At 33.6% G+C, this 20,225-nt stretch overlaps 1 protein-coding gene across 10 annotated transcripts in view; it reads right to left on the minus strand.

Moving 5' to 3' along the window:
• Positions 1 to 417: 417 nt before the first annotated feature.
• Positions 418 to 20,225, minus strand: part of LOC117167741 (patronin) — a 161,455-nt gene continuing 141,647 nt past the window's right edge. For 7 of the 10 annotated variants that reach the window (XM_033353233.1, XM_033353641.1, XM_033353007.1 and 4 more), the window contains 5 exons: positions 19,196 to 19,291; positions 16,537 to 16,635; positions 11,360 to 11,551; positions 2,638 to 2,920; positions 418 to 2,523 (listed from right to left, as the gene is read on the minus strand). In XM_033353233.1, the coding sequence (XP_033209124.1) occupies positions 2,379 to 2,523; positions 2,638 to 2,920; positions 11,360 to 11,551; positions 16,537 to 16,635; positions 19,196 to 19,291 (815 nt within the window). In that variant the 3' untranslated portion in view covers positions 418 to 2,378. The remainder of the gene's footprint in view (positions 2,524 to 2,637; positions 2,921 to 11,359; positions 11,552 to 16,536; positions 16,636 to 19,195; positions 19,292 to 20,225) is intronic. The other 3 variants (XM_033353081.1, XM_033353318.1, XM_033353156.1) reach the window with 3 other exon arrangements.

Raw genomic sequence — 20,225 nt, forward strand, 5'->3', positions numbered from 1 at the left:
AAAAATCCGTTTTGAATAATGACATATGTTACCTGATATTATGAGCCTCACACTGGAAAATACATAGATCAAAATAAAATTTCGATTAAAATTTACGGGACATTGCATTTAAAGCCTGACGCTCTACCCCACTCTCCTCTACTTACCTCTCCTGTGAATTTTCCATCTGTTAGAATAAAATTAGAATACCGCTAATTATAAATAAATATTGATAACAAATATCAACATACTGAAAATATAATGCAGATTACTCTTGTACTTAATAAATATATTACGAAGTAGTAGTTTTTTTCTTTATGTAATATGTATAATATGTATATATAAAAACATAATATTTACAGACATGGATGAAATTGGAAAAATTATTTAGCGAAAACGACGACACTCATCTCTTCCTCAATGACAAAAAGAAATAAGTAAAGATTATTATTTATTATTACCGATAAGCGCAATTTACTGCAACATACAACAAACGCGTTGCACTACAGTCATGCCTCTTTGCAAATTTGAGTTGCCACTGTTTCTTGCCTCTCGCATGTATTTTTTTATTCTCTTTTTCACCTCCTTTCAATTCTTATTTCACAAACTTACGCCAGGTCGAACGCCTCGCTAATCTCGAACGCTTTTTAAAAAAATATAAATATCAAGCACAAGCAATAACCCTTTTCTCCTTTCTCACCTTCTTTATTCTTTTACTTCTTTCATATTTCTTTGCTTCTAACCGATTTTCTCCACTGACTTAAGATTAGTGACTAAATTATTATTATTATTATTAATATTATTATTATTATTAATCAGCATTATTCATTCCACTGATAATTAATCTCATCACTTGCACATCGTTTCTTAAATTAAAGACAGAAATAAAAATCTTTTATGGCGTATATATCTTTTTGTTCGGTAGATATATTGTCATGCCTACTCTCTTTGTGGAAATGTCGAAAGAATCTCTTTCACGCGAAAAATACTAATTTCCGGAACTCAGAAAATGCATTCAAGTACGTTCGCCGTGAATTTCTTTTTTTGAAGTATAGACATCGATATGTTAATCATCATTTTCGGAGGACTCATTCGGAACATTTACACTCAATTCCTTTCACTTTTGAAACAGTTTTTTAATGTATTTCTCATTTATATCCAAAAATACGCCTCTCATATATTTACAGCTTCGAACGAATTTAGATTCTGATAAATCAAATTAAGGTAGGGTGTTTTTAAAAACATGTGAGTCCTCCAAATCAACTTGTACGAAAATTGCCAAGCCGAGGTCAAAATTTGACTGATGACACGTTTAAGTTTCTCAAGCTAATGCGCCTTTTCAAAATAGAAATTCAGTTCGTAATTAAAAGGAATGTTGAAAATTATTGATTATTCGGATGAATTAAAAAAAAACCGCACATGCACACTTCTTTTATGGTATTTTTAAAAAACTTTAAGAAATGCTCAAATTCAAAATGTGAGTTACACTCGATAAAATTACAACGACGAGTCGAAGATTTTTAAAATCGGAAATGGAAATTTCGCGTCCGAATGACGTCAAAAGTACAACGAAAGTGTTCGAGATTCTAAAGACAGCTATTATTTTTTTCTGGAATTAGAATAAATAATCCAAGTCGTCATGTTTATAGAAAAACGATCATTTCTCTTATTAATACAAAACACATCGCGGCCAACATTAGGGACGATTTAGTAGAAATGCAACAAATTTTAACTCACTGAGGAATGATTTATCATTTTCGAAATCTATTCTCACTGGATACAAAACATTTACTTCGACGTTAACTTGCTATTAATATACATAGTATCTGATTTCAAGTAAACACATCTTGAAACCAATTTTCCACTTTACAATCCTCTATAGCATATTTTAATTACCAATTTTCGAAAATATTTCCTTATCTGGCCTGAGTGAGAAAATCGGTACGAACGCCACTTGAATTTCTTTCCATCGCGGATCCGAAGTAAAATTAAAAAAATTAAATATAGTACATATGTCAGTCGTACGGTCGTTCGCTGCGCGTCGTTAATCCGAGATTGTGATCGATTTTCCTAGAGTAGAAATACCGATTGTCGAGCGGTGCTGACGGCAGTACAAAAAGTAATAATGTAAATAGTATTAAAAATGAAAAAAGAAAAAAAAATGAAAAGAATTGTAGAGAATTGAAAACATAACAAGATTCTGGTAACGATCGCTTAAAAGTAAGGCGCTTTTTTGATGAATTAAAGTCAACACCGTTCGGTTTTTTTCCCTTATAAAACTAACTAATTAACGTAGCGGCGCTTGGCGTTAATTTTAATATGGGCCTGTATTAAAATAGTAACTATGAACAACAGAGGGCACAGTAGCGTACTTGTTAAAGGTGACACTTGCCTAAAAGCTATATGACGAGGGCCATGTCTTTCTTATTGGGCAGATTCACTTTTTTCCCTTGCCAGAGGCTGTTGTGTATCGTGAAGGCGTCTATGGTTACAGTCAGGTGCTTCGTGTGAACTTGCGAGAAACACTTTCCGCCCGAATTGTATCTGCAATGGACATTTTTGCATAAATTTCTTATTTTCATTTTATATATCATTGTTTCGAGGAATGGATTCTACATTTAGTTTCAATTAGTTCATATAATTTCAACTGAAACTCACTTGAAAAATTTGTCGAACATTTTGTCGATGACTTGCTTGGGCCCAGTGCCGTAAAGTTTTGTGATATCTTCTCGGTCTGGACAATAGGAATAGAGAGCTCGAAATTGACAACCGGCGTCCCGAAAAAGAATGAGGAAGTGTTTACTCTCGGATCTGGCGATTTCGTCGAGAACTCTTCTTTTTGCATCCCTGTTAACAGTGCCCGGAAAAACGCAATATTCGACAGCATTTAACATGATGCCTCGGTTCGACTTTGTCGTTGGTTGCTTATAAAGCCGGGGTCCTGAAATATGAAAAACGTTCGAATAATAGACTGCTTGAAATCAACTTTTTTTTTATACATAATTTTAATTAAAATTTAACAATTTTGAAAGAAGCTCAAGATAGTTTAATATCAGTTAAAGACCCGTTCAACACAGTGTGAAACTAGCTCAAAAGTAGTCCAAGACAGTTTGAAACCAGATTTTGAACATTTTGAAACTCGTTCACAACCGTTGAAACAAATTTAAAAACAAATTCAAGAATTTATGAGATACACTAAAGCTGGCCCTTTTAAGACTACTTTAAAAATATATAAAACACGAGTTTATTATAGTTTATTATAGCATTTAATAAAAAATATAACCTTCACTGTGCTATGTTTTTTCATAATTCGTCTAAAGGTAAATTTATTTACAATTTAATACAAAAAAGTTATGAAAAATGTAAGTAAAATCAATTTAATTACAATTAATTAATTTACCATTTAAAATATTACAAATTGCAATTTTGTATAAGTTTTCGAACTATTACAAATACTTTTATAACACCAATATTGAAAGGTTTTTGTTTTCCATATTTATACAAAATTTCACGAATTTCCTTTAATAATTTGATATCTAATACCTCTAAAGTTAAATGGAATCATGTATCAAAAATAATTGATATAAAGCAACTTATTTTTTGATGTTAAAATAATCATTTGCCATGAAGTTAAATAAACTGAAATTTGTTTTGCATTCTTAACTAAACTCAAAAAATAAGTTCATTATTAGATTCCGTTTTATTTATTTAAAGAGCCAAAACTTCAGAGCTATTAAGAATATTATGTGTCTATGCTTTTTGTTAAAGTGTTCCAAACGCACCAACTATCACCTACAGATAATCTGCACCTGAGGAACGTTTGAAATTGTACACTTTCAAAAAGTGGAAACCACAAAAATTGCAAAATTTTATTTTCATGCTTATGAATGTAACAATGAAAATTAATTAAATTGATCATTTAAAACCCCAATGGGCACAAAATTTGGCGGCGTCTTTACGACATCGTTACGACATATTAACGACATCTTGTGTCCATGCCGTTTCGCTGTTTTTGCGATATCGTAAATACATCGTCAGATCATACGACTTATTTACGATATCGTAAAGACACCTTAATAACATGGACATAGGATATCGTACAGTTGTCGTAAAGATGTCGTAACGATGTCCTAAAGACGTCGCCAAACTTTGTGCCCACTGGGACCTGAAATGCAAAAACTAAATCTAGATTAAATCAAAATTTTAATGCTGGATATTAACTGCAGTCACACAATGATAATTTCAAAATATTCAGAATAGGTTCATAATGGTATCAAAGGTTTAAAAGCCAGCCAAAACCTAGCACACAACAGTTTGAAACCACCCAGTGGGCACAAAATTTGACGTCTTTACGACATCGTTATGACATCTTTACAACAACTTTACGACATCCTATATCGATGTCGTTTCAGTTTCTTTTCGATATCGTAAAGATATCGTTAGATCATACGACTTATTTACGATATCGTAAAGACACCTTAACGACATGGACATAGGATGTCGTAAAGATTTCATAAAGATGTCGTAACGATGACGTAAAGACGTCGCCAAATTTTGTGCCCACTGGGCAGTTGGAAATGGTTAAAATTTATTTCAAACTCAGCCAGAAACCAGTTCAGAAATATTTGGAGCTGTTTGGAATCAGTTAAAAACTTGCTCAAATCTTTCTGAAAATATGTCAGGCCACGCACTTGCCTTAGAGATAAAAAATACTGTAGACAGTTCCATAAATTTTTAAAAGTGTCAAAATCGTGTATAACGGCAAAATAAAAATTTGTGCAATGAAAAATTAACTTACATTATTTTTTAAGCGAAAGTTCTTGTTTCCTAACATATTTTTTTAAATGCTATTATTTAGTCCATAAATCATCAAAATATACTATTTTTTGTTAAAAGTTCATTCTTTTCGGTTAAAAAATCTACTTTAAAAATTATTGGTCAAAAACGCATCTTTTTGGTTGAAATTTATCTTTTTAGCTGAGAAACTTAACTACATATTTAGTTAAAGAATTTTCGAGAGAAGTTGTGACATATATAGGTTGTGATATATATATATATATATATATAATAATTTGTTATAAGGACAACCACAGGGTTTCGCCGGGAGCGGGTGCTAATCTGAAAATTGCACCCGCTACAAGCGAAATCGTGATGAAATGTCAGCCACAACCACGTCTCACAACCGTGAGATAAGTGGTTACAGTCTGTAAAGGAATCAATACGACGATCCAGCAAAAGCCTCGTTCACCCTAAGAACACGGAGTGACCAAAGGACAACCGCCTTCTGCATTTTTCCCGAAAGTGTTTTAGCATATTGTTCACACGCAGGGATGCTTTTAGGCCATTAGCGAGTGAAAGCTTGGCACCTCCAAGAGCGCCGATGATAAGAACGATTAGTTTAACAGAATATTCCGTGTACAATCGTTGCAACTCCCTTATAATGTCTCGATACCTCTCTTTCTTTTCATTCTCCTTGGCTATGATGATTTTGTCAGCTGGTGCCGAAAATTCGATAACGAACAAGGTTCGCTTCTCGAAGTCAAGAAGAACCATGTCAGGCCTCGAGTGAGCAACAGAAACAATTTTCGAGAATATAAAATTCCAGTATATGCGGCACTTCCCATTCTCGACGATTGACTCGATTTCCCTAGGAGCATTTAGAGGAGCGATATTAAGGTCAATGCCGTAAGAGTGACCGAGATGATAATAAAGCACTATTAGCGTCGCATTGTGCCTTTGAATGTAGGTCGTTCCCGCGTGAGTTGGAGAACTAGATAGTATGTGAGCTAAATGCTCGGGGTGTGCATGGCACGCCCTGCAGCTATCATCAGGAATGTCTTGGCTTAAAATGTGGCGACGGTATGTTAAGGTGGAAATGACACAGTCTTGGCATGCCAAAATGAAACCCTCCGTACCAGACTTCAATCCGGGCGATTTAAGGAAAGCAAACGTTAGGTCACAAGACATTGACTGATCCTTCACATTTCTGTGGAAGATACCGTGCATCCTCTTATAGAGGAGCTGGCCATGAAAGTTTTTCTCTTGTGCTTTCTTAATCCGGGCTTTCAGGAGTAAGTACTCGAGATAGGTAAGATTTGATGCATTTTGCTCACCCCTAATACTGAAGTTAAGACCGAGTGTTTCAGCAGCCTCCACCGCTGCTTTGTACAGAAACGCTCCTTTGCCCACTTCTCCGTGCGCCGTGACCATTTTAGGAAGAAGGTCTCTTCCATTTGCAACTCTATGTGCTGTACCCAGAATAATCCTGTTGTGAAGACATTCAAGACTCAATATTCCGCGACCCCCTTGACGGCGTGAGATGTACAGTCGCGGAACGGAAGACTTAAGATGCATGCTTTTGTTCATGTGCATAACCTTTCTTGTTCCGATATCAAGGGATCTGAGCTCGTTCTTCGTGTCCATGGAACTACTCCAAATGAATAAAGTACTACCGGGACGGCAAGCATGTTCGTTGCAGATACTTTGTTCCTCGCCGACAGTTCGGAAGACCAAATCCACCAGATAAGACGTTTCTATCTGCTTCGGAGAGTATCCTTTATAGATGTCACATCCTGAATGCGGCTCTGTGGCACGCCCAGGCATGTATAAGTCTCTCCAGCGTAAAGGTGTCGTATAGCGCTTCTATCAACGAGCTCAGGATCTTCAGGGATCCCATTAAGTTTTCCTCGCTTCACAGAAACCTTGGCGCATTTGTCTAACCCAAATTCCATTCCAATTTCCTTAGTATATCGTTCGACAATCCCTAGAGCTAGATGTAGTTGCTCTTTGTTTTTAGCATAGATCTTAAGATCGTCCATGTAAAATACATGAGTGACCTTGTACTTTCGATCTGCAGGTTTGCCGCACAAGTACCCGTCGGAATAGCGAAGTGCTAGAAATAGTGGTAATAATGTAAGACAAAATAGGAGTGGACTCATGGTGTCGCCCTGAAAGACACCTCCCTGAAAGGTGACCTTGTTAGTTGTCACTAGATTTTTTCCAGGTGAGACAGTAAATCTAGTTTTCCAAAGCGGCATCAATCTCTCTTTGCACCTACCTATTTGCGGATGAACCTTTAAGATTTCCAAAAGACAGATGATAAGTCTATGGGAAGTCGAATCGAAAGCTTTCCGATAATCAATCCAGGCCATCGACGGATCACGCTGATACAATGCTGCATCTTTGCAGACACATCTATCGATGAGCAGGTTCTCCCGACATCCCGCTAAGCCTTTCTTTGAGCCTCGTTGTTCATACATTTCTTGCCCGAAAAATCCTATCATTTAGGATAGCTATGAATATCTTACACAGTGTGTTCGGACAAGTGATTGGCCTGTAATTCTTCGGGTCAGCTAAGTTGCCTATTTCCATCAACCACTCCGGAATCGGCTCTTCCGCCTTTAAATATGAGGTGAAAATACGGGCCAAATGCTGATGGGTTGAAGGAAACTTCTTCCACCAGAAGGTTTTGATACGATCTGATCCCGGTGCGGAATAGTTCTTCATCCCTCTTAATACTTTTTTCACCTCCCGATAGTGATGGGTGGGCATTCTTTATCAGGTATTATGAAGGCATCACATAGCTCCTTGAAGCTATTTATATTCTCTGAGTCTTCTTCCCGTCTATGCTGCATTTCGTAGACTTCTCTCCAAAATACTTCGACCTCCTCTGGTTTGGGCAGGTGTTCGGCAGTAACTAGAGTGTCTTGGAAGAGTCGAGATGGGTCAGAGAGAAACTGTTGATTTTCTCTGACCCACCTCTCCATCCGCTCCAGACTTCTCTTAGCGTCAGATAGTATCCGTATTCTCTCAACAATATGCTGCCTGATGGTCAGCAGCTTTGACTTTTTAAGTGTGTGATAACGGGTCCGGAGTTTGCGCGCGAACTTTCGAACCTTGACGGTAAAATTCCTGCCAGATGTAATGTAGTCAATCACACACTGAATGCGGGACGCGTACTGTCTTGCCCAGCCTATCTTTATAGCAAGTTCATGCATTCGTCTTTTGGTTCTATGATCAACCGTTGGCTTGGTTTTACGGTTTGCATCGGCCAAAGCTCTCGCTGCATTATGCACACATTAATTGATAGCCCAGAGGTCGGATTCTCCGGAGAAATGTCCACGAAGCTCGTCATCCATTTCAGCCAGATCTTTTAGACTTGAGAGAAACCTTGGTGTTGATGTTTCTCCGGGTCATAAAGCATCGCTCTTCCTCTATTGGATGCCTACCCGCGGTTGGTCTTAGTGTCGCCTCTCTTTCTGCCATGTAACCCCGTTCAGGGGCCATACTCGCATCGTAGCACTCTAGCGAGACGTGATGAGAAAGGGGTTTGTCTATCCTTGTAGAGCCCCGCATGCGAGGATAAGGCTGCGTACTCTGAGAGGTCGCCCGGTATCCCAGAGTCATCATTCTGGACACCTCAACCAAGTGCCATTCAGCTTTCGGCACGGTTGTCACACCTCCGCTTGGGAGTTAATTCCTTCGGGACCACCCCTGGACAATTGTCCGCGACTGCCTTTTTATTTTTGTAACCATATTTAGCAGAAACCCTTGGTACAGGGACCGTATATCCGCAACTCGAGGACTCGTTCGGTGGCTTTGCCATAGACCCTTCGGTTTGATTCTAGAGGAATCAAAACCGAACCGAATATATATAGATAGATAGATAGATAGATAGATAGATAGATAGATAGATAGATAGATAGATAGATAGATATATAGATATAGATATAGATATGTATTCCAATTGAAAACCAGTCAGGCGGCCCTCACTGTTTACGTTTCGATCCTCCCGAAATCAGTGCAAGGCCATTTGAAGGCAACCCCCGACACTGGACTGAAAGTGAGAGCTTGGTGTATTTGATTAAAATTAACGAATTTTTTTGAAAGTTCTACTATTTAGTTGAAAATTCTATGTTGAAAATTCACCTTAAATTCAATTATTTGTTTAAAAATGTTTGTATTTTGTTGGGGATTTGACCTTTTTTGATCGAAAAATTATTTTCTGTGTTGAAAGATCGTCTTTTTTGTTTGGGGATTCAACTATTTGGTTGAAAACTTAAAGAGTGACCCAAAAAACCCTATTTTTTCGCCTCTTTTCTCGACCTCGTAAATTTGCTTCCAAATTAGTTTAAACAAAAGGTCATGATGATACTTTAAAGTAGAGGAAATATGAAAGTGAGCATAGGTTTTATTTCGGCCACATGACGAATGAAACTTAGTAATTGACATTGTGTTCGATATCTCACAAAATACTATCAGTATTATTTCTCGAACAAATTTTTTCATATTTTTTGTAATTTTCCGCGCCAATAAATAATTTAAATGAGTACTATTAGTTATTTAGGAAAATATCTCTTATTAATCACAATTAATTAATTCATATTTCCTCTACTTTAAAGTATCATGACCTTTTGTTTAACCTAATTTGAAAGCAAATTTACGAGGTCGAGAAAAGAGGCGAAAAAATAGGGTTTTTTGGGTCACTCTTTAAGTTTTCAACCAAATAGTTGAATCCCCAAACAAAAAAGACGATTTTTCAAGACAGAAAATAATTTTTCTATCAAAAAAGGTTAAATCCCCAACAAGATACATACATTTTTAAACAAATAATTGAATTTAAGGTGAATTTTCAACATAGAATTTTCAAAAAAAATCGTTAATTTTAATCAAATACACCAAACTCTCACTTGAACTGATTTCGGGAGGATCGAAACGTAAACAGTGAGGGCCGCCTGACTGGTTTTCCATTGGAATATATATCTATATCTATATCTATATCTATATCTATATTTATATCTATATTTATATCTATATCTATCTATCTATCTATGGCAAAGCCACCGAACGCGTCCTCGAGTTGCGGATAGACGGTCCTTGCACCAAGGGTTTCTGCTGAATATGATTACAAAGATAAATAGGCAGTCGCGGAAAATAGTCCAGGAGTGGTTCCGAAGGAATTAACTCCCAAGCGGAGGTGTGAAAACCGTGTCGAAAGCTGAATGGCACCTGGATGAGATGTCCAGAACGGTGACTCTGGGATACCGGGCGACCTCTTAGAGTACGCAGCCTTATCCTTGCATGCGGGGCTCTACAAGGATAGACGAACCCCTTTCCCTAGCTTCTCATGGGAACAATAATGACAATAATGCCGACCACTCTAGAGCTGGGGGAGCCAATGAAAATGGATTCAATGCGATGGATCGGCGGCATCTCGCGACCTTTAGGTGGACGGAGCGACTGAATCACGACTTGCTAGAGTGCTACGATGCGAGTGTGGCCCCTGAACAGGGTTACATGGCAGAGAGAGAGGCAGGCATCCAATAGAGGAAGAGCGATGCTCTATGACCCGGAGAAACATCAACACCAAGGTTTCTCTCAAGCCTAAAGATCTGGCTGAAATAGATGACGAGCTTCGTGGACATTTTTCCGGAGAATCCGACCACTGGGCTATCAATTAATGTGTGTATAATGCAGCGAGAGATTTGGCCGATGCGAACCGTAAAACAAAGCCAACATTTTCTATAATTCTGAATCAGCAAAAAAATCATAGGAACATTGGACTTTTTTGGGCATGATAGAGTTAGCTGATAAGTTTGACTGGTTGTATCTCTTTATAAAAAGCTATGCTCAACTTGAAAATTTTTTCTATTTTCCACTACCACGACAAGCTATTCTTTCAACCAATTTGGCATCAAACTCATGAGGTCGATAAAAGAGGCGAAATTTTGGGTCATTCTTTTTCGTAGAAATCTAATGTTTTTGGTTAATAATTACACTATTTTGGTTGAGGATTCAACTATTTACTTAAAAATTAGTCCTTTTTGGTTCAATTAAACTGTTCTTGGTTTAAAATTAAATTCTTTTCTTGTACAAAATATCAGTTATCGGAATGGTGGAAACATTGTGTAATTTAGCCAATTAGCGAAGAACATCACAAATATTTTTCAAGGAAAAGTAAATAAATGTGACAATTAAGTGACATCAGCGGACAATTGTGAGAAAATAGTGTCATTTTTTCGAAATAGAAGAAAAATAGTGTCATTAATTTAAAAAAGTGTAAAATATTGTCAATAGTGTGGCGAGTGAGAAAGCTGCAGCTTCAAATCTGTTTGGTCGAACCATGGATTCGTTTAAATCTGTTTAGAAGAAGCCAGAAAGGGCCCTAAATTTTTGTTTACAAGTTTTAAACTAGATAGACCAAGTCCAAAGCCTATTTAACTACGGAATCAGGCATGTTTGAAGCAATTTCAACACCAGGTTAAGAATACGTATAGATTGGTCCCGACCATTTTGAAATTACTTCCAATATGTATGGAAGAGCGGAACAATAAAAAACTTATTTTTAAGGGAATACAGATTTCAAATTGCTAAATCTTACCGTTGTAATCCATCATGGAACTGGGAGTACTGCTAATATCACTACTTCCATCATCGAAGACTCTCCTCTTGGTCATGAGACCAGGTGGAAGCGAACCTGGTCCAGAAGGTGATGGCAAATGCCTCATGCTACCCATTCCAGGACTCGGTGCTCGTCTAGGAGGCGTTGCTCGACCCAGGCCACTATCTGTATCTGTAGATTCATAAATTTCTCGATTTATAATATTGTAGTTTTTCAATTTTGAGTTAAAAATTGAAAAGGAAAAAAAGCTTGTAAACTATTCCATATTCCATAATTCAAATTCCATATTCCATTTTAATACGTTACACAGTTTCCCTCTATACAAACACCAATTAGAGTGACGAATGTTATTTCCATAATCAGGATTGGAGACAATAAACGATGATAAATTAAAAACTTTTAACATATAAGTAGATAAGAATTATATTGTGATATAAATATTTCGTGCTAGAGTCAATTCACCGGTTGTTAGTGAAAGATATTAAAGGAATTTAGTCCCATAGAATCTTGGTAGAATTCATTTTTTGGAGAACAAGTTCGAGATATTTTTAATCTTCGTCTAACTGGTAATTATTCTTCAATTTTAAGTTATTTTTACAAATTTATTCAGTCTTAAAAATTATGATAAATAAGATAAAATTTTACTTAGGATAAGAATATTCTTCAGGACTAATTTTTGCCTACAATATATTTTTTCATAACTTCTGCTATAACACTTGTAATATAATGAAAACTGTTCTAGCTTTCTTAATAGGATGTTTTAGTCCGTGATATTCCAGGGGAAATTGTTTAAAAATAATTAGATCTTATCAAAATTTTAAACTTTAAATTCAAATAATTTCTAACACTTCTTGACGATTTTTATATTAATATAATAATCGCTAAGAAGTTGTAAATAAATTAGTAAGTTAAGAAGATAAAATAACTACATATATTGGGGTTGGGTGAGGCGAGATGGGCATTGGGCATAATTGACTTTTTTACGCCTTTATTTCAAATCTGAAATTTATTGCTTGAAATAAAGTATATACACTACCGGTCAAAAGTTTGGGTTCACTTAGAAAAATCGTTTTTTTTTTGCATTTATCGCTTTAATTATACCGAAGCTAAAAAGAAGTCTCTTTAAAAGGTTGATTGCTTTCGAAATTCTGTCTAAAATAAGCCCAGGGTAAAGCCTATTTGTCTAGTTTTTAAGTAGATATTGCAAAAATAGTGTAAATTTCAATGTTTTCTTAAATTTTCAATAACTTTCGAAATAGTCAACGTTTTCAATGTTCTTGGGCTCATTTTGAAGCTTTTTTCAACATATCACAACAGCTTACGAGTATGAATCGTAAAAAATTTCTTTTCGAGTTGCAATAACTTGAATTTGTAATAAAAAAGTTGGATAAATTTGAAAACATCTTATCTGTAGGCAAATCAGAATAAAAGTTAAATAAATATATATTTTGAGGAAATTACACAGGAAATTCATGACTATATGTTTCATATATTTTACAAAAATATTTTTGTTACTAAAAATATTATATCAATTTTTCCAACTTTTTGCTACAAATTCAAGTTCTTGCAATTCGAAAAAACATTTTTTACGATTAATACTCGTAAGCTGTTGTGATAGGGTGAAAAAAAAGCTTCAAAATGAGCCCAAGAACATTGAAAAACGTTGACTACTTCGGAAGTTATTGAAAATTTAAGAAAGCATTGAAATTTACATTATTTTTGCAATATCTACCAGGGTCCTGTACGGGCGGTACGATCACGTCCGCGTCAGTGGTTGACCAATCAAAAAAAGAGGCCCGAAGAGCGAAAAGCCCTCATTGATTTGAATTGAGTATTTTTTTAGTATGACGTCATGGGAATGCAGACAAGTTTTTCAAGAAAATATTCTAAATGCAAAGGTAAGTTATAAATATCTGAAGTCATATTTTTCAAATGTGGAATATATTTTTTCAATCATGTACCATTCTTCTGTCGATTGACGATCTTTCAGTGTCATAAAATAAAATATTCAAAATTTCAGGTTGGTATATCAAATCGGATATGCTCACCAAATTTTTCGGAGAGTTGATTGTATTTCACGACACTGAAAGGTCGTCAATCGACAAAAGAATGAAACATGGTTGAAAAAATACATTCTACACTTGAGAAATATAAATATTCAGACATTTATAAAATACCTTTACGTTTAGAATTTTTTCACCAAATAGACGTGTGCAGTCCCATGTCAAGAACCATGCTAACTTTCCTAACATTTCTACGTATCGTAGCATGCCCGCGACTTCATGATGGAAAACTCACTATTCCGCGTAACATTTAAGTCGTTTTTTGATTCTATCGTATTGATTTGTCGTTAGCTCATTGTCGTGAGTCAACAAAAACACTTGAAAAACACTGAAATGCATGCACTAATGCTAACAGACCACGACATTACTAAACCGCGAGTTACTACACTGACAGTCTGGTGTATTTATCTGTATCATCATTGATAGTACTTTTTGATTTAAAATAGACCCGCGTTTTCCGACACATGCTTGGCAAAAATAACCAGTCAACTCGCGGTAGATGTGGGGGCCCCTCTAGCGTTCAAATAATTGACCGTATACTATTCAAGGCCGTTCAAATAAGTGGAATATACTGTGGCTCATCTTATCCCCCATGCCCATCTCGCCCCACCCTACCCTAATAATCTTCTTGTATGATTATGTACTTTCAAAAAAAAAAAAAAGATATTTCAAAAAGAATGTTTAGCAGCCTTGAATATCATGAACGCTACATATTTGAATGCAAGAAATTATTCTATAAAATACTATTGACTAAACAGAACATTTTGATAATTTAATTTACATGAATTAAAAATGCAACAAAAGCAAAACACAAAAATTGAGAAAATAATATAACATTGTAAAAATGTTAATTTATGGCGAAATTCACTTAATGAAATGAAACTGCTGAAATAATTTTTTGTACAGAAGACGATTGCACATTTCACAAGACGAATTACAAAAACAAAACAAAAAGCGTCTATTAAAAAAAATCAAATTTGTTAAGTCTTAATAATGTTAAGACTCTATGATAAAAAAATTAGCATTATACAACTCAAACGAGTTCGAAACACATTCAATTTAGCATTCTAATATAATAATATATTAAACAAATTATGATACAGTGATTAATTACCATACGCAAAAACTAAGTAAATTATGTTTTTAAGTTTTGGTCTCTAAATTGTTGAGAAAAAATCAAAGTGACCGAAACTCAAGTAATTTTTGCAACAGGTAATCAATTCTATTTTCATTAATAAAATAAATATAAAAAAACTGCAATAAAGGTACAGGACATACAAGGTCTGTACATTGTAGCAAAGAATGCAAGAATACGAATTTTTAATTAATACTTAATAATTTACAAATTGCTGGAGTCACCGACAAATATCTGAAAGACACTGAGAGGAACCAGGACCCATAACCAGTGCTGTACAGTGATAAGCCGAACAAGCAGGACATACAATTTTCATTTATTTACAGCGAGACGAGTATTATTAATTGGTATCACAGTCTCACCTAATAAAATCATAAAAATGCTTAAGACAGTTTGAAAATAGATCAAAACTGGTTAAAGGCTATTCAAAACGAATGTGTAAAATAGGTTTGAAATGTTTCGAAACAATTAGGAACTAGTGTGAGCCTGAGTGATATTTCAAACGATCGGACAGTTTTTTCTATTAAGAATTGCAAATGAAGAAATTTAAATTAAATATCAAAATTCTTTTAAAACTGAACAATTTTGTAATTAAAATTGTGAAATTAGGACCTTGTTTTATGCAGAAATCGCCTGAAGTTGTATTATTCCAATTTAATTAGTTCTAAATATATTTTTGTAAAATTGTGACTTATAGTTTTTAAATTTGCATTTTAATTGCAGAATTATAAAAAATTTGGGAAGTTTTCAAGTCAAAATTGTTATATTATTATTTTATAACTGATTTTATCGTTCGAAAAAAATCTCATTAAATTTTTAATAATAAATCTATTATTAAATATAATTATTTCTTTATTTTTAATGATTTGTGCCATTAAAACATTTGCTTAAAAAAATTGAATCAAGTAAAGTAGTAGAAAATCTTTTTTCTGATCAAATGAGCTAACATTCATTAAAACCGTATCATTCTCAAAAATAAGTTAAGAAACGATAATAAAAAAAGTTCAGTCAAAAACAAATTTGTTAAATAAACAACTGTTTGTTTCAAATTTTTCCCTTTGCTCCCTTTGACGAGACCATCAGAATTAATATTGGAATCTTTAAAAATATAGATAATTTTTTCTGGAGACCTATATTTTTTTTCTACCGGTTTTGGCTGGTTTAAGCTAGTTCTAAATTAGCCTGAAACTGTTTAAAAACTAGCCTAAAATCAATTGGAAACTATTTGGAACGAGTTCATAATTAGTTTGTCAATGTTTCAAATCAAACAAAAGTAAGTATATTTCAAGTATATTTGAAGTCATTCAAAATTTGCTCATCTTTCCAAACAATTCAAGAATGATGTCTCAATAAAATTTGATTTTACAAATGATGAATACTAGAATAAAAATACTTCATGCGAATTCGATAACCAGTACGAATTGATTTTGGACAATTTGAAATTGTCTCTAAATTTGTTTAACTATAGGTCGAGGTTGTTCAAACCCGATTTAAAAATGATTCATGAATATTTGAAAACAGGTAAACAGTCGTTTACGACAATTTTAAACCAGTTTGGAACTGTTTTTGAGTATATTGAAGACTAATTCAAACCGGTTCGTAAGAACTTTGTGACCATTATTCACCCGACTTAAAGTATTATTAAAAATAACTTTCTACAAGTAAGAATAAAATGATAAATGAATAAATTAATTGGTGAGACTTTGAAAAGGGAGTGGTGTGGTTCTGTTTTAGTTTTTGTATTGAATGTAGGATTCTAGGTGTAATCTGTAATTGTTAGAACTGCCACCTGTACTGCGACCTGCACCATGCGACTACGTGTACGCTAATAATGCCTAGGAGATATAATATAATGAAATAAAAAATAAATATACTGGATGTTGTACGGGATACATAAATTGATACGGCGAGATATATAGATGGGGGTAAATGTATTCCAAGTCACAGGTGCTCCTTACCGCACAAATTCATCAAGGAATTAGACTTTCTCCCCTTAAAGTTTTGGTAAGTCGGGTATTTAGGCCTGCCTCTAACCTGTTGCTGAGGCTCCTGCGTATCTGCAATAATGCAACGTTTGCGTTGTTACACTCGCACGCCATGTACGATCAATTTTTTTTTATTTTTCACATTTTTTCACATCCTCATTATTATTTTATGGCTGAATCGTACGTCACTGGGAATCCGGATTTAAAAATTACAAGTATAGAATACTTCATCAAACTGTTGCCCATTATGTCATTTAAATTAAGATATAAGAAATCTAATCTGTTGAAAATTTAGTTGAAAATTTTGTATTCGACAAGATTCGAAGGCTTTTAATTTAAATAGGCCAAAAAGCAACTTAAATTTCGCGGGATTGGATATTTCAAGTTGTTATGACAGCTGGCGAGAAGTCTGCACGCCGTGCAAGGAGAAATAGGGGACATTACGTTTTGAAGATTTAACTCTTTGGTTACAAAGTGAACTAATTTGGTGAAATTTTTTTGTTTAAGAATTAATCAGATGAAAATTTAACTAGTCCGTTTTTGATTGCAAATTTATCCTTTTCTGTTAAAAAATGAACCATTTGGTTAAAAATTCACGCCTGTCTTTTAAGGAAAACTCTTCTGTTTCCGTTGAAAATTATAGTCTTTTTAGTTGAAAAATGATTTCTTTCATTACAAATTTAACTAATTGTTTGAAACTTCGTTTTCCTTTTGCTTCAGAACTTATCTTTTCCAGTTGAAAGCTTACCTTTTTTTAGTTCAGAATTCATATCTATGGTTGAAAAATGAACTAAATTGTTGAAAATTGTTTTTTTTTTCGTTAAAAATTAATTTTTGAAATTGGAAAATTAGATATAATGTGCTAAGACCTTTCAGTTCTAAAACGTATTTTTTCAGTTTAAAAATCATCGTTTTGGTCAAAATTATTCTTCTCGTTTGAAAATTCATCTTTTTGGTTAGAAAATTATTTTTTTTATAACTTAACTATTTATGTTAAAAGTAGTTGTTTTGTTGTTGAAAATTCGTTTATTTTCATTGAAAATTAAGCTTTTTGGTTAAATAGGCGCCTTTTTTGTTAAAAAATCAATTCTTTGGTTGAAAATTAAACACTATTATTGAATCTCCTTTTTTCGATTCAAAATGCATCTTTTCTTGGTAGAATATTATTCTGCTTGTTTGGAAAAGGTTAAAAATTTGCCGATTTTGTTGAAAATTATCATTTTTCTTAATTATTGTTTTAACTGCATATTTAACTGTTCCACTTTTTGAAATTTATAGTTTTTAGTTGAAAATTCAGTTATTTCGGAGGAAATTCAACTATTTTGGTGAAACTTCTGTTTTTTTTTTCAAAATAATCTTTTAACTGCAAATAAAACTGTTTCATTTCTTGGTTAAAAATGTAACTTTTTTATTAGAAAATTTAACTATAGGACTGAAAAATGGATGCTTTGTTGAAAATTCTTTTTTTTTTTGAATATTACTTTCCTTCTAAAATTGTTAAAAATTACACGCTAAAATTTTGTCCTTTTGGTAGAAAATTATTTAATTGAAAATTCATTTGTTTGGTTAAAAATTAAATATTTTTTTAAAACTTCATTTTTTTAAAATTATTCCTTTTTTTTGTAAATTCATTCCTTTAAGTTAAAATTGAACTATTTTTCTGAAAATTCGATTATCTTTAGTTCTTTTTTTGTTACTTTCAAATTTTCCCATTTCAGTTGAAATTTGAACTATGTGGTTATTTATCTGTTTTGGTTATCGTGCAAAATCTTTTTTTTTTCAAGTTCTTAAAAAAAATAAAGATTTAATCCCATGCAATTAGTATTATAAGAATTTTTTTTTGGACCTCGGCGTGCAGACATCTTGGATTTCCCCCAATCAACCTGAAATACCTAATTAGACATTTTCACTTCATTGTCGACGAACTTAACTTCGACTAGTTCAAAGGGGAGAATTATGGCCCCAAATGCATGTGAAAAAAAATTTTACTTTTGTAATATCTTCGTAATTAATAAGAATTATTATCATTTTATTATTTCATTAAAAAATAGAACAAATCGCACACATTTGGTCCATTGTTTTTCCCTTAGCACACAACGAAGTAACTGCGTGAAATTTGAATAAAACTTTCTTGTCTCGCTTTAAATATCGCTTAACGTTTGAATTTCAAGATATTCCAAATTTTTAATTTGCAAATAAAAAACTTTCGAGGTAAAATTGACTTTGAAAGGTTCTCATGACATCGACACGAGTCTAACTACGAGCCAAATCCACCGAGAAGATCAAAGCTCAATTTACAATTTGGTGTGCAAGTTGGATGCGGCAAATGTTCGTTCCAACTAAAAAGTATTTGCTAAAATAAAAACTGGCTACAACTGGTTAAAAAAAGTCGCTTGAATACTTGAACAGCGACTTAGTGAAGTAACAATATATTTATAGGGGGATTAAACTTTCAAGAGTAATTAGAGAAAGACGAGTGTAGGGTACAATAAATACTTAAATTAATATTAAAATGGTATACAATTAGTGTAATTCCTGCAACGAGTCTACTCAGCTAAAACGTCGAGTAGCAAAATGCGGCATTCGATTACAAAGTACATAATTTATTTATTTTAAAAATGGTGACACTTACCTCGGGAAGTTTTGTAGGAACCACGACGTCCAAGCTGATTCGTGCTTCGACTTGGAGATGATCCTCGACCATCGTCGGGCGAATCTACGGAAGATACTAAAATAGGGTAACGACTATTATGATTTGTTAGTAAAGGCGATTGGATACGATTGTCCTTTTTTCATTTTTAACTTCTTTGAACATTCAGAGAAACTAGGGTTAGTGAAACATGCATAGGAGAATAATAATGCGCAAAAACTGAAGACGTAGAGGTGCTTATTTGTGCGAGTGTAATGTACTGGATTGATAAATTATAATTTTCAACAGTAAATTATGTTGAACTATAATTAAAGATATTTAAATTAAAAGAACAAGTTTTCTAGATAGAAAGTATCTAGATTTGAAAGCGCGAAAATAAAATAGACAAATTCGAAACTGAAAAGGTTCAAATACAAAATTTCCAAATTTTCCAAATTTGGAAACATTAATTTAAGTAAGTCCTAATTTAAATGTAACCAAAAGAAGAACTTCATATAACTACGTTACTCTAAAGTTTGTTTTTAATTCAGTTAAAAAGAAAGGCTGTGTCAAACATTTGGCAGTAGATTCTTTTTCCATCTAGGAAGGCTAAAAAATCTGTATAAAATAGAACATTTTTAAAGAGAAAATGTTTCTTTTTATAAAATTATTTTTCTTTCAAGATTTTATGCAGCTAGTTTTGAACCTTAATATTTTAAGCTTTTTTGATGTATTATACTGGAAAAAAAACTTGTAAAAAATTTAGTACACCCTTACCATAATCTTTTATGAAGCTGTCTAGTTAATTTCAAGACATAATGTAGGCCTCTTTCTTTTTCATTCTTTAAGTCGGAAAACATTTGCAAACTTTTAAGGATTATTAAGGCTTATTTCAATTTTAAAGCCTTAGAATTGTAAAACATTTAAAAGTAAAATTATCCTGAAATGTTTTATATTTCCATTTAAACTTCTTCAAATATTAGGATTTTGAATTTAAAATGAGTTAAAAATGGTCGAATTTATGAAGCCATAC

The sequence above is a fragment of the Belonocnema kinseyi genome, chromosome 1 (genome assembly GCF_010883055.1).
Source record: "Belonocnema kinseyi isolate 2016_QV_RU_SX_M_011 chromosome 1, B_treatae_v1, whole genome shotgun sequence".
In the NCBI taxonomy this organism is placed as follows: Eukaryota; Metazoa; Arthropoda; class Insecta; order Hymenoptera; family Cynipidae; genus Belonocnema; species Belonocnema kinseyi.